Here is a 14,770-nt window from a genome sequence, read left to right as displayed (position 1 = left end):
GTCACTGGGCGGCAACGTGTGCCCTCCTAGCACAAAGACCACACTAAGACAGCGCTTGGTCCTGACAAAGGATTAGTAGTCAGCAAAACCGACTTCTGATCATGTGACCACTGTTATCGCCGATCCTTCCCGCACACAGCATTCAGAGGGGGACGCTGGGGCAGGAAGAGGTTAATGAACACTTGCCTGTACTAACTGGTCTACCTGGAGTTTAATTCTGTTTAAAACAAATACAACGGGGACAGATGGATTGGCGTCTATTTCCCTGGTGGACTGGGCCTGGGCACTGACCTCTCATACTCGTCGTTGCAGAGGAAGGACCCAAACTGAGAGGCGTAGGCGTGCTCGAAGAGCGTAATGAGAAAGCGTTCGTTAAACTGGAAGGAGCAGGGGAACTGACGGAGGATCTGCCACACGCAGTCCAGGAACAGCAGGAACGTCGGGGCCTCCCACTTCTGCTTGCTGTTGGAGTAAGCCGACTGTGCGCAGCGATGCCGGAATGGATGACCCGCCTGAAGGAAGAAAGACGATATTATTGGAAGGGTTGTATTTTGGGTTTAGATACTCTTAAAAGTTTCTTTAATACAATCCTGCAGTGCAAGCAACTTTGCAAATGTAACCTTGACCCTTCTCCAGGTGTTCTCTAAGAACTTTACTAAAACCTCAATAGCCTTAGAAGCTTAGTGTTCCTTCCTTATAGCTGGTATTGGCATCTACAGAGGTTTCCAAACAAATAAATTATGATGTCAAAGAACGCCTTCTTGGAATTCAAGTACAGTGCATATTCCCATTGTCCAAGATACAGCATGGATGAGCAAGCCCCTTTAAAAATGGTTTCCACAGATGTCCTCCACAAACAAGGATTCTGGGTCGTTTCTCAGGTTCTCAATTATTTTCTGCCAGAAACCAATGGACTGTAGAAAGCCACTCTCCTTCTATAAATACCCCTTCCAAACGAAGAAGGTTCATCTAAAACTAAGAAGGTTCATCTCCTACCATAAATACTCCCTCAAATCAAGGTCCATCACTTTCCATTAATAGCCCTTCCAAATCGAGGAGGTCCATCTCCTTCTATAAATACCCCCCCCTCCAAACCAAGAAGGTTTATCTCCTCCCATAAATACCCCCTCAAATCAAGAAGGTCCAGCTCCTTCTAAAAATACCCCCTGAAATCAAGAAGGTCAATCTCCTTCTATAAATACCCCTTCCAAACCAAGAAGGTTCATCAAATCCCACGAAAACCCCTTCAAATCAAGGTTCATCACTTTCCATTAATAGCCCTTCCAAATCAAGAAGGTTCATCTCCCCCCATAAATACCCCCTCCAAATCAAGAAGGTCCATCTTCTCCCAAAAATACCCCCTCCAAATCAAGAAGGTCCATCTCCTGCTGTAAATACCCTCTTCAAATCGAGGAGGTCCATCTCCTCCCATAAATACCCTCCTCCAAATTGAGGAGGTCCATCTCCTCCCATAAATACCCTTCTCCAAATTGAGGAGGTCCATCTCCTCCCCCCAAAAAACCCTCCAAATTAAGGTCTATCTCCACCTATGAAATCAAAGAGGTCTTCCCATAAATAACCCCAAAAATCAAAAAGACCATCTCCTCCCATAAATACCCTCTTAAAATAGAGGAGATCCATCTCCTCCCATAAATACCCCCTCCAAATCAAGAAGGTCTATCTCCTCCCAATCGAGGAGGTCCATCTTCTCCCTTAAATACCCTCTTCAAATAGAGGAGATCCACCTCCTCCCATAAATACCCCCTCCAAATCAAGAAGGTCCATCTCCTCCCATAAATACTCCTTCAAATCGAGGAGGTCAATCTCCTCCCATAAATACCCCCTCCAAATCGAGGAGGTCAATCTCCTCCCATAAATACTCTTCCAAATCGAGGAGGTCAATCTCCTCCCATAAATACTCCTCCAAATCGAGGAGGTCAATCTCCTCCCATAAATACTCCTCCAAATCGATGAGGGCAATCTCCTCCCATAAATACTCCTCCAAAATCGAGGTGGTCAATCCCCTCCCATAAACACCCTTCTCCAAATTGAGGAGGTCCATCTCCTCCCAAAAAAAAAAAAACCTCCAAATGAAGGAGGTCCATCTCCCCCAATGAAATCAAAGAGGTCTTCCCATAAATAACCCCAAAAATCAAGGTGGTTCAGCTACTCACATAAATAACACCCGAAACAAGGAAGTTCATCTCCTCTCATAAATACACCCTCCAAATCAAGAAGGTCCATCTCCTCCCAATCAAGGAGGTCCATCTCCTCCCTTAAATACCCTCTTCAAATAGAGGAGATCCACCTCCTCCCATGAATACCCCCTCCAAATCAAGAAGGTCCATCTCCTCCCATAAATACCCCTTCAAATCTAGGAGGTCTATCTCCTCCCATAAATACCCTCTTCAAATAGAGATCCACCTCCTCCCATAAATACCCCCTCCAAATCCAGAAGGTCCATCTCCCCCATAAATACCCCTTCAAATCTAGGAGGTCTATCTCCTCCCATAAATACCCTCTTCAAATAGAGATCCACCTCCTCCCATAAATACCCCCTCCCAATCAAGAAGGTCCATCTCTTCCTTTAAATTCAATGAGGTCCATCTCCTCCCGTAAATCCCCCTGCAATCCAAGAAGGTCCATCTTCACCCAATAAATACCCTCCTCCAAATAGAAGAGATCCATCACCTCCCCCCCGCAAAAAAAACTCCAAATGAAAGGAGGTCCATCTCCCCCCATAAATAACCTCCAAAAATCAAGGAGGTTCATTTCCTCGCATAAACAACACCTAAAACAGCTCCTACTACAAATACCCCTCCTCCCAATCAGGAAGGTCAATCTCTTCTCATGCATAGCCCTTTGAATCAAGGATCTCCATCCCCTCCCATAAATACCCCCTCCAAATTAATGAAGTCTGCCTCCTCCCGTAAATCCCCCTGCAATCCCCACATACACAAACCAAGAAGGTCCATCCCCTCCCATAAATACCCCCTCCAAATAAATGAAGTCTGCCTCCTCCCGTAAACCCCCCTGCAATCCCCACATACACAAACCAAGAAGGTCCATCTCCTCCCATAAATACTCCCTCACTCCATAAATACCCATCTCCCAGTTTAAAGAGGGCCATCTCTTGCCATAAATGCTTACTCCAAATCAAGTAGGCCCATCCCCTTCTAAAACGATCCCCCCAAAAACCAAAGTCCACCTTCTCCTACAATCCTCCCCAAGTCAGGGAGGTGCATCTCCTCTTATAAACCCCTTCAAATAAAGGAGGTCCACCTTCTCCAATAATCCCTCCTCCACCCTTTCAACCCAAGGAGGTAGATCTCATTGATGTACAGTTCTTCCCATAAACCCCCCCCCCCCCCACCTTCAAATCAAGGAGGTTCACCTTTTCCTATAAATGCCCACCCCACCCAAATGAAGAAATGAAGGAGGCCCATCTCCCATAAATACCACCCATCCCAAATTGAAATGGAGTAATATGTATAAAAATAGACAGACATACTCCGCATGTTCCCTCTCCCCAAATACCTCCCCATCTATATACTACCCCACTCACCTGTAACCATTCCTTCTCAATCAGGGCCTCAAAGCCACGGATGGTTCTGCATTTGGGGTCCAGGATGATCTGGGCTAAAGACGTCACCTGTAATGTGGAATCCATGCCTTCTGACCCATGGACCAACACCGACGCCCCCTCCCTGACAAAAAAACATACAAATACACGATTACTTTTTTTTAACAATCAGAGCCCATTCACACAGGGACGACTTTGGATCCGACTTCAAGTCGCCCCAAGTCGCACTGTGGAGAAAAGCAATTGAAGTGAATGGAGCCATCTTAAAAAGAGGAGTTCCACCCAAAAATGGAACTTCCTTTTAACCCACTCCTCTCCCCCTTACATGCCATTTTTGGGGGGGAGTGGGGGCTTCAGGAGAAGGGGACTTCCTGTCTCACTTCCTCCTTCCGCCGAGGGGCTGCAAAGGCGATACGTCATATCGCCTTTTGGCAGCCCCTCCCTGTAGGCGATCGCCTGGGACACGTGACAGGTCCCAGGCGATCGCCTGTCCAATCAAACGGCGCAGCGCTGGGCCGCGCGCGCATGCACAGCGGGTGCCCAGCCGTGAAGCCAAAAGCTGTCACAGCCAGGTGCCCACAGTGACAATGAAGACGCCGGACCGGGAGGGGGGGGAGAGGAGCGGACCCCCGGCCGGCGCGTCGCTGGAACGCTGGAGCAGGTAAGTGTCAGTTTATTAAAAGCCAGAAGCTACACTTTTTGTAGCTGCTGACTTTTAATAAACGTAAAAAATGGGTGGAAAACCCCTTTAATGCACATTACTGCAGTCGCTCCGACTTCAGAAAAGGTTCCTGTACTACTTCAATCCGAATTTTAGGCGACTTGTACCCATTGATTTCAATTGAAGTCGCCTCAGAAGTCAGATCACTGTCTTAACAGAAGCAACAATACAGGAAGAGAACATACATTTCTCAGGCAAACCCCTCCCTCCCACAGAGCTGATTGTTGTTTGATTGGCCACTGGAAAGCCTCCTGTCCTGGAGACGACTTGAAGTTGCCTTGTAAGTTGCCTCAGGTCGCGCTGTGAGTCATACTTACCGTATTTATCGGCGTATAACTTGCACTTTTTTCCCCTTAAAATCAGGGGAAAATCGTGGGTGCGCGTTATACGCCGATCCCCGCTTTCTGAGCGCCGCCGCCGACATATACTGAGTGCAGTACACTCGGCTGGGCCACGATTGGCTCCGTGAGAGGAGCCGAGCCCAGCGTACCCGAGTGTACTGCACTCGGTATATGTCGGCGGCGGCGTTCAGAAACAGCGCGGGAAAAGCGGGAAGAAGCGGGGAGGACAACACGAATGCCGCAGACGGACGCCGGACCGGACAAGGCCACCAAGTAACTGTATCTGTAAATTGTTAGTATTTCTTTTTTTTCCCCTAGGATTCTCCTCTAGGTTTGGGGTGCGCGCTATATGCCGGTGCGCGTTATAGGGCGAAAAATACGGTAAGTCGTGTCCAAGTTGCCCTCCAAAGTCGTGCTTGAAGTCGTGTTGCCCCTGTGTGAATGGAGTCTAAGGGCAATTATGAAAAACTGTTCACTGACAAATCTGTATAGCTGTCTGATATGGCAGCAAGGCCATTTCAATTATCAATGGGGCATCTCTGGATCTCACTACTGAATGCACCTTAACATCAAATCGACGCACATTATTCAAGCCCGTCCGTTACACAGGTACTAGCAGCCTCAGCCCGACTCAGTCTAAGCCATACCTCCGACAAGTTTCGCCCCGCCCATGGGCTTTGTGTAACAGATGGGCCTGTACGGTGTGTGGCGATGGAACATTTTTCTAGCTTATGGGTTGCACAAAGTCAAGACAGACATTTTACCAAGCCTGCAACCCCGGCGGAATCGATCGGATGTGGTTATAGAAGCCTGAGCGGGGACTCATGTTTAACCACTTAAGGACCGGACCAATATGCTGCTAAATGACCCAAGGGGTTTTTACAATTCGGCACTGCGTCGCTTTAACAGACAATTGCGCGGTCGTGCGACGTGGCTCCCAAACAAAATTTGCGTCCTTTTCTTCCCACAAATAGAGCTTTCTTTTGGTGGTATATGATCGCCTCTGCAATTTTTATTTTTTGCGCTATATACAAAAATAGAGCGACATTTTTGAAAAAAAAAAAAATCAATATTTTTTACTTTTTGTTATAAGAAAAATCAAATAAACGAAATTTTGGTCAAACATTTAGGCCAAAATTTACTCAGCCACATGTCTTTAGTAAAAAAATAAATAAAATAATAGCTACCTAGCGGGAACAGCGACACTAATACAGCGATCAGAAAAATGATTGCTTAGTGACACTGGCAATAGGGGGTGAAGGGGTTAACTAGGGCGGTGATCAAGGGGTTAAAACTTTATTAGGGGGGGGTAACGGGGGCTACCCTGAACCGAACACTAACTGCCTGTCACACTGCCACTAAATGCAGTGATCAGTACATATATGATCACTGCATTCAGTGACACTGTGACAGGGGGGTGGGGGAGGATCGCAAGGGGTTAATGTGCCTGTGTGTCCTGGTGTCAGTGTAGTGTTGTGCAGACTCACTGTGTGATGTCTTCTCTCCTCAGCGGCGGTTGAAAATACCGCCGAGAGGAGAGATCACATCACTTCCCTCTTCCTGTGTTTACACAGGCAGAGGAAGTGACACACGGGGGAGCGCGCGGATTGGCTGGGAGCGATCCGGAGGGGGGCGGACAAAAACAAACAGCCGCCCCCTCATCACGGATCGCTCGGACAGCCACGGGGACCGCCGCAGGTACCGATCGGACCCCCGACCCACGTCTAGGCAGGGACGTACAGGTACGCCAATGTGCCTGTACGTGCCATTCTGCCGACGTAAATGTACATGCGGCGGTCCTTAATTGGTTAAAGTGGAGGTTCACCCGAAAAGTTAATTTTTAACCTTAGATTAATGCTCATTTTGTCAAGGGGAATCGGGTAGTTTTTTTTTTTAATCGAAGCAGTACTTACCGTTTTAGAGAGCGATCTTCTCCGCCGCTTCCGGGTATGGGCTGTGGGACTGGGCGTTCCTATTTGATTGACAGGCTTCCGACGGTCGCATCCATCGCGTCACGGTTTTCCGAAAGTAGCCGAACGTCGGTGCGCAGGCGCCGTATAGAGCCGCACAGACGTTCGGCTTCTTTCGGCTACTCGTGACGCGATGGATGCGACCGTCGGAAGCCTGTCAATCAAATAGGAACGCCCAGACCCGCAGCCCATACCCGGAAGCGGCGGAGAAGATCGCTCTCTAAAACGGTAAGTACTGCTCGGATTTTAAAAAAACTACCCGATTCCCCTAGACAAAATGAGCATCAATCTAATGTTAAATTTTTTTTTCGGGTGAACTCCCGCTTTAATATAAAACACTGGGCCATAGCCAAACTATTTCCTATGAGCCCCAGCCAAGATACAAGACAGATGATCGATTTTCTACCCACCGTATTATCTTTGCACTTTATATAATGTACATTGGCTTTTCGACTTATTAGTATTTCACAAATTTATATATATATATATATATATATAATATCTCTCAGATACCCATTCCTATCGTATCTGTTCTTATCCACTCACCGATCGATACACTGTGCCGCCAGGCAGGCAGTGGTTAAAATCTCCTTGATGTGGCTCAGCCAGTTAGAGGCCTCCACCTTGCTAAGCCAGCGATCCATGTTATGCGATTGGTCATTGCAGGCTTCTACCAGTTTGATCAAACTTTCCTGCAGGATGTTAAACCTGAAACATAAAAATAACAAATATAAGATACAAAAAAAAAAATTAAATAAAAAATTATAATCCCCCCGCAATCAATAAATCACCATTGCATCCCCAACTGAACGGTTTATACACATTTTAAAAAACGGCTTTCTATGCTTTAACAATACAAAGTCCTATTTAGGTTTGCATCGCTGCTGAACAACAGTTACAACAAAAGAAAAAGTAAAGCAGGAACATTAAAAAATATAAAATTTTGGTATTCACCATCAAATCCTTTTCTTAACCACTTAAGGACCGGACCAATATGCTGCTAAATGACCCAAGGGGTTTTTACAATTCGGCACTGCGTCGCTTTAACAGACAATTGCGCGGTCGTGCGACGTGGCTCCCAAACAAAATTGGCGTCCTTTTTTCCCCACAAATAGAGCTTTCTTTTGGTGATATTTGATCACCTCTGCGGTTTTTATTTTTTGCGCTATAAACAAAAATAGAGCAACAATTTTGAAAAAAATGCAATATTTTTTCGTTTTTGCTATAATAAATATCCCCCAAAAACATATCTAAAAATTTTTTTTTTTTAGGCCGATACGTATTCTTCTACCTATTTTTGGTAAAAAAAAAATCGCAATAAGCGTTTATCGATTGGTTTGCGCAAAATTTATAGCATTTACAAAATAGGGGATAGTTTTATTGCATTTTTATTAATTATTATTTTTTTACTACTAATGGCGGCGATCAGGGTTTTTTTTTCGTGACTGCGACATTATGGCGGACACTTCGGACAATTTTGACACATTTTTGGGACCATTGTCGTTTTCACAGCAAAAAATGCATTTAAATTGCATTGTTCATTGTGAAAATGACAGTTGCAGTTTGGGAGTTAACCACAGGGGGCGCTGTAGGAGTTAGTTAGTGTGCGTTTACAACTGTAGGGGGGTGTGGCTGTAGGTCTGACGTCATCGATCGAGTCTTCCCTATAAAAGGGATCACTCGATCGATACGCCGCCACAGTGAAGCATGGGGAAGCCGTGTTTACATACGGCTCTCCCCGTTCTTCAGCTCCGGGGAGCGATCGCGACGGAGCGGCTAGAAACGAATAGCCGCGCCGTCGTCCCGGATCGCTCCCCGCGGGAATCCGACCGCCGCAAGTACCGGGGGGGGGGGGTCCCGATCGGACCCCCGACCCACGTCTAGGCAGGCAGGCACGTACAGGTACGTTGATGTGCCTGTCCGTGCCATTCTGCCGACGTAAATGTGCATGCGGCAGTCGGGAAGTGGTTAAAGTAGTTCCAGGAGTCCATTGAGGGACACAGGAATTAAGATACAGTCAGGTTAATCTGCCGACTACAGGACAGTTGGACACTGGCAAACAGAAATATTGTAAAGCGGTCCCCAGGATAACCAAATAAGACTGATCAACAGCACCCAAGACACGAGGGGCAGGACCTGTGTCTTTCAATGGACTCTAAGAAATGGATTTTACGGCAAGTACAAAGATTCCCATTTTGTTTTCGGTCCATTGGGAGACACCAGCGTTCAGATACAGTGGTGACATTGAAAAGCAATCCAATTGAGGGGTGAGCAACACAGCAAAAAACAAACAGACCTCATTAGGAGGACATGGGGGGGGGGGGCTGCAGCCCAGCTGATGCCTAAAGCAGGGGTTGACAAATTTGCTTGGAATCTAGGAGCCAGCTAAAAAAGTTAGGAGCCAGAAAACGCGCCCCGTCCCGACGAGCTTGCACGCAGAAGCGAACACATACGTGAGTAGCGCCCGCATATGTAAACGGTGTTCAAACCACACATGTGAGGTATCGCCGCGATTGGTAGAGTGAGAGCAATAATTCTAGCTCTAGACCTCCTCTGTAACTCAAAACATGCAACCTATAGAATTTTTTAAACGTCGCCTATGGAGATTTTAAAGGGTAAAAGTTTGTCGCCATTCCACGAGCGGACATAATTTTGAAGCGTGACATGTTGGGTATCAATTTACTCGGCGTAACATTATCTTTCATAATATAAAAAAAAAATGGGGATAACTTTACTGTTGTCTTATTTTTTTTAAGTGTAATTTTTTCCCAAAAAAGTGCGCTTGTAAGACTGCTGCGCAAATACGGCGTGACAGAAAGTATTGCAACGATCGCCATTTTATTCTCTAGGGTGTTAGGATAAAAAATATATATAATGTTTGGGGGTTCCAATTAGAGGGAAGAAGATGGCAGTGAAAATAGTGAAAAATGACATTATAATTGCTGTTTAACTTGTAATGCTTAACTTGTAATACCAACGGCCACCACCAGATGGCGCCAGCTTACACATCTGGTGGTAATAACTTGTAATACCAACAGCTCACCACCAGATGGCGCCAGCTCACAAAAAAAAAAAAAAAAAAATTCTAGTCGTCCTATTTCTAGTCGCCATGGCGCCCTATTTCTAGTCGCCATGGCGACCTGGCGCCCGGGATTTGTCGATCCCTGGCCTAAAGGAACAACGCCTGAGTGTGAAGATGGAATGAATGAGGATAGGCTCACTACTAGATAGGGGAACCTACTAAAAACAACAAAATAGAAGAACACAGGTTCAATCTGAGGTTCCAGGCCAAGATGGAGAAAGTCTCTGGAAAAGAAAAACGAAGAACACAGGACCAATCTGATGTTCCAGGCCAAGATGATGAAGGTCACTGCCGAGGAAGGGCAAAACGATGAACACAGGATCAATCTGATGCCAAGATGGAGAAGGTCTCTGGTAGAGGGGAATGACCTCACAGGGAAAGGCAAAACGAAGAACACAGGATCAATCTGATGTTCCAGGCCAAGATGAAGAAGGTAGCTGCCAGAGGGCATTGGCCTTAGTAGAAAGGGAAAAACGAAGAACACAGGATCAATCTGATGTTCCAGGCCAAGATGGAGAAAGGCTCTGGCAGAGGTAAAATTACCTCACACGGAAGGGAAAAAACAAAGAACACAGGATTAATCTGATGTTCCAGGCCAAGGTGATGAAAATCACTGCCAAGGAAGGGAAGAAAAGAAAGAACACAGGCTCAATCTGATGTTCCAGGCCAAGATAGAGAAAGTCTCTCTGGTAGAGGGAATGACCTCACAAGGAAGGGAAAAATGAAGAACACAGGATCAATCATCAATCTGATGTTCCAGGCCAAGATGATGAAGGTCATTGCCAAGGAAGGGAACAATGAAGAACACAGGATCAATCTGATGTTCCAAACCAAGATGATGAAGGTCACTGCCAAGGAAGGGAAAAATGAAGAACACAGGATCAATCTGATGTTCCAGGCCAAGATGATGAAGGTCATTGCCAAGGAAGGGAAAAACGAAGAACACAGGATCAATCTGATGTTCCAGGCCAAGGTGGAGAAAGTCTTTGGCAGAGGGAAATTACCTCACAAGGAAGAGAAAACGAAGAACACAGGATCAATCTGATGTTCCAGGCCAAGATAGAGAAAGTCTCTCTGGTAGAGGGGAATGACCTCACAAGGAAGGGAAAAATGAAGAACACAGGGGGCCATATTCTTAAATAAAGTAGGCGGGCGGCGCGTAAGCTATTTACACTCCGCCGCCCCAACCTACAGGAGCAAGTGCTGTATTCCCCAAACACTTGCTCCGTAGTTTGGGGCGGCGGAGTGTAATTGGCCCGGCGTATCCCCGCGTATATCCAAGGGGGCGGCTTCTATTTAAATTAAGCGCGCCCCCGATTCTACCGAACTGCGCATGCACCGGGCTTAAAATAGCCCAGTGCGCATGCTCCAGTTCTCGGCGTAAAACGTCAATGACGCCGACGTGTGCGTCATTGACGTAAAGTCGTATTCAAGAACGACTTAGTAAAACGTCGTACCCGACGGGAAAAGACGACGCGGACCCGACGCCATACTTAACATGGCCTACGTGGGACTGGCATAAGGTTACCCCTCATATAGTAGGGGTAACCTTACGCCTACGCAAACGACGGTTACGCGACGCGAATTGGCGTATCAGGCTCATTTGCATAAACAAATGAGACCTGAAAGTAAACACCACCTAGCGGCCGGTGGAGTAATTACATTTAAGATCCGACAGTGTAAGTGACTTACACATGTCGGATCTTCAGCGTATCTATGCGAAAATGATTCTAAGAATCACTCGCATAGATATACGGGCCAAAAAAGAGAGATACGATGGAGTATCCTGAGATACTCCATCGTAACTTTACTCAGAATATGGCCCAGGATCAATCTGATGTTCCAGGCCAAGATGGAGAAAGTCTCTGGTAGAGGAGAATGACCTCACAAGGAAGGGGAAAAACGAAGAACACAGGATCAATCTGATATCCAATCTTTTGTTGATGTCAGTGGGAGGAATAGTGTGCCATTGTTTTATGTCAGAAGAAGTTATGCCCCATTGTTGGTGTGTCAGTGGGAGGAATAGTGCCTCATCATTGGTGTCAGTGGGAGGAATAGTGCCTCATCATTGGTGTCAGTGGGAGGAATAGTGCCCCATCATTGGTGTCAGTGGGAGGAATAGTGCCTCATCATTGGTGTCAGTGGGAGGAATAGTGCCTCATCATTGGTGTCAGTGGGAGGAATAATGCCCCATCATTGGTGTCAGTGGGAGGAATAGTGTCCCATCATTGGTGTCAGTGGGAGGAATAGTGACCCATCATTGGTGTCAGTGGGAGGAATAGTGACCCATCATTGGTGTCAGTGGGAGGAATAGTGCTCCATCATTGGTGTCAGCGGGAGGAATAGTGCCTCATCATTGGTGTCAGCGGGAGGAATAGTTTCCCAAGGAACAGAAAAAGTAAAGTAAAGGGCGGCATCCAGCCTACAGGCCACAGTTTAGAGACCACTGGTTTAAATCTTCACCACTCTATACAAAACAGCAAAAAAAAAAAAAAAAAAATTCCACTTTCCACAAAACTAAACCTAGAAAAAAAATGCTTCTTAAAAATGTTATTCAGATTTTTTACACTCAGATAAAAATCGAATTTATAAAAAAAGAAAGCGCAGCATTGATGTAATCTCTGACTGAGCAATGACAGGAAGGAAGGCGCTCTGTAATCTCCAGGTCTAGGAAAGTTTGGACACCTCGGGTGACATTATGTTAACCACCGGGCCTATTTCGGCACAATTTATTTGCTAGAAAATTAATCAGAACCCCCAAACATTATATATTTTTTTTTTAGCAGACACCCTAGGGAATAAAATTGCGGTCATTGCAACTTTTTTTTCTCGCACGGTATTTGCGCAATCATTTTTCAAACACCTTTTTTTGGGGAAAAAAAAAACGGTTTCATGAATTAAAAAAAACAACAAAACAGTAAAGTTAGCCCAATTTTTTTGTATAATGTGAAAGATGATGTTACGCCGAGTAAATAGATACCTAACATGTCACGCTTTAAAATTGCGCACACTCATGGAATGGCGCCAAAATAGGGTACTTAAAAATCTCCATAGGCGACGCTTACATTTTTTTTACAGGTTACTATTTTTGAGTTACAGAGGAGATCTAGTGCTAGAATTGTTGCACACGCTCTAACGCACGCGACGATACCTCACATGTGGGATTTGAACGGCGTTTACATATGTGGGCGGGACTTGCATGCGTGTTCGCTTCAGCGCACAAGCTACCGGGGATAGGGGCGTTTAAAATAAAAAAAAAATTATTTTTACATCCCTTGTAAAAGGAATCCGTGTGACAGGTCCTCTTTATGGAGAGATGTGGGGTCAATAAGACCACACATCTCTCCTCCAGGCTTACAAGCATGAAATCGGTGAAAAAACATTCACCGATCTCACACCGACAGCCGCGATTGCGGCTTTGTTTACTTCCGGGTACCGGGCGTGACGTCATAACGTCGCGCCCGGGACTCCGACGGTCAGAGAGATGACTGGTGACCATCTGGTCACCAGTCATCTCTATGCTTCCCCAGCCAGCGCCAACCGATTCGCTCTCCGGGCCCCCGATGGCACGGGAGAGCCCGGAGAAGCACTGGATGGCGGCGGGAGGGGGGGGACGTCCCCTCCCGCTGCCTATAACAACGATCAAGCGGCGGAACTGCCACTTTGATCATTCTTATTGCGCACAGAATCGCTGGCTGAAGACGGTGATATCTGAATGATGCCTGTAGCTGCACCCATCATTCAGATATCACCGCACAAATTCAAGGACGTAATTTGACGTTCGGCGGTTGTAAAGTGGTTAAAGTGTACTTTACCCGTAAAATGGAATAAAGCCCTAAAAAGTAAAAAAAGCTGTATGGCATAATGTAATAGTATGTACAGCACGTTGACACGCTATGGCCGACTTACCTGCCCAGAAATCCCCTCCAGCAGTGTCAACGCTCTTGGTTGCCACAGATGCTTCCTTCCAGACTTCAAACTCTTCGGCTGCAATCAGGGTGGCCATAGACATAGATTGGCTGAGAAGGGGTCATGGGGCTCAGCTGAACCTACCTTTCAATGGATTTGTGGATCCTCCTCCATTGCGGGTAGTAGGCTTCCTGCTCGAAGCCGCCCCCCCGGGCTCTGGCTTGCTGGGCAACATTCAGAGTGCGGGTGTCGATGATGTAGCCGCGCTTCCCTGGTCGTAACGTGGCGTTTATAAGCTTTTCGTCTTCCTTGCAGCGCCTGTTGTTGGTTCCGGTAAGAGGCTGACTGCTGCGCATCATCACCTGGGGAGGAAACCGTCCGCAAAAAGGGTTAAAGCTGAACTCTGGCCTTACCCCCTCTCCCCCCCCCCCCCTACATCATTTCCTGTGCTGAAACCAATTCATTCACATTTTCATCAAACTTGAACTTCTACAATAAAACCCCTAAAAGCTGCAACTACCACCTTTAACCCAAACACCAATCATCATCAAACCCCTCCCCTTCTGATCAGTACTGTTGCCTGGCCGCCTCTCATGGCTAGAAGTTTTCTCTTCCATTCATCAATTTTGCTCTTCCTCATGTGTGGGTGCGATCTTTAAGGCTGATGTCTGTCGCTGTACTACTGTTCCTGAGCTTTAAATGAAAGAACACATCCCAGGCATTCGTCTCCCTACTGCCCACTGCTGCAGACTTAATGCTTATTACAGTGATCGGCAGATTGCATAGCTAAAGTCTTTTGCGCTCTGTGATTAGCAGGAAAGCGCATGCACATCTAAATGGATGTCTGAGAAATGTTTTTTTTTTTATATAATACTTGAGGCAGGGTGCTGTGATGTTTATAGGAGCCGGCCGGCCAGTCCCTCCTCCAAATTCCATCTTCCTACAGAGAAAGATGGTGTCCTCTCCGTCTCCTCTCTCCTCGTCCTAGACACCCAATAGGATCGCCTGATCGCTGTCTGCTGGCCGGTCTGGCACTTACCCCATCTAGGTGGGGAGGGGGAGATACTCTCCGTCTCCCCTCTCCTCCTGCGGCTCCTCCCCCCTCCTACAGCTCCTCTCTACTCCTGCGGCTTCTGTGTCCTCTAGCACGGCGGGGTGGTGGAC

At 46.6% G+C, this 14,770-nt stretch overlaps 1 protein-coding gene across 1 annotated transcript in view; it reads right to left on the bottom strand.

Annotated features, from left to right (window-relative positions):
- Positions 1-14,770, bottom strand: part of MTMR9 (myotubularin related protein 9) — a 48,151-nt gene that overhangs the window by 4,803 nt on the left and 28,578 nt on the right. The window contains exons 6-9 of the mRNA XM_040347617.1: positions 13,751-14,015; positions 7,162-7,323; positions 3,566-3,707; positions 292-512 (exon numbers count right to left, since the gene is read on the bottom strand). Of these exons, the coding sequence (XP_040203551.1) occupies positions 292-512; positions 3,566-3,707; positions 7,162-7,323; positions 13,751-14,015 (790 nt within the window). The remainder of the gene's footprint in view (positions 1-291; positions 513-3,565; positions 3,708-7,161; positions 7,324-13,750; positions 14,016-14,770) is intronic.

This window comes from Rana temporaria, chromosome 4 (assembly GCF_905171775.1).
Source record: "Rana temporaria chromosome 4, aRanTem1.1, whole genome shotgun sequence".
NCBI lineage: Eukaryota > Metazoa > Chordata > Amphibia > Anura > Ranidae > Rana > Rana temporaria.
Note: the sequence above shows the minus strand (reverse complement) of the source record. Positions and strands in the feature narration are given on the sequence as shown.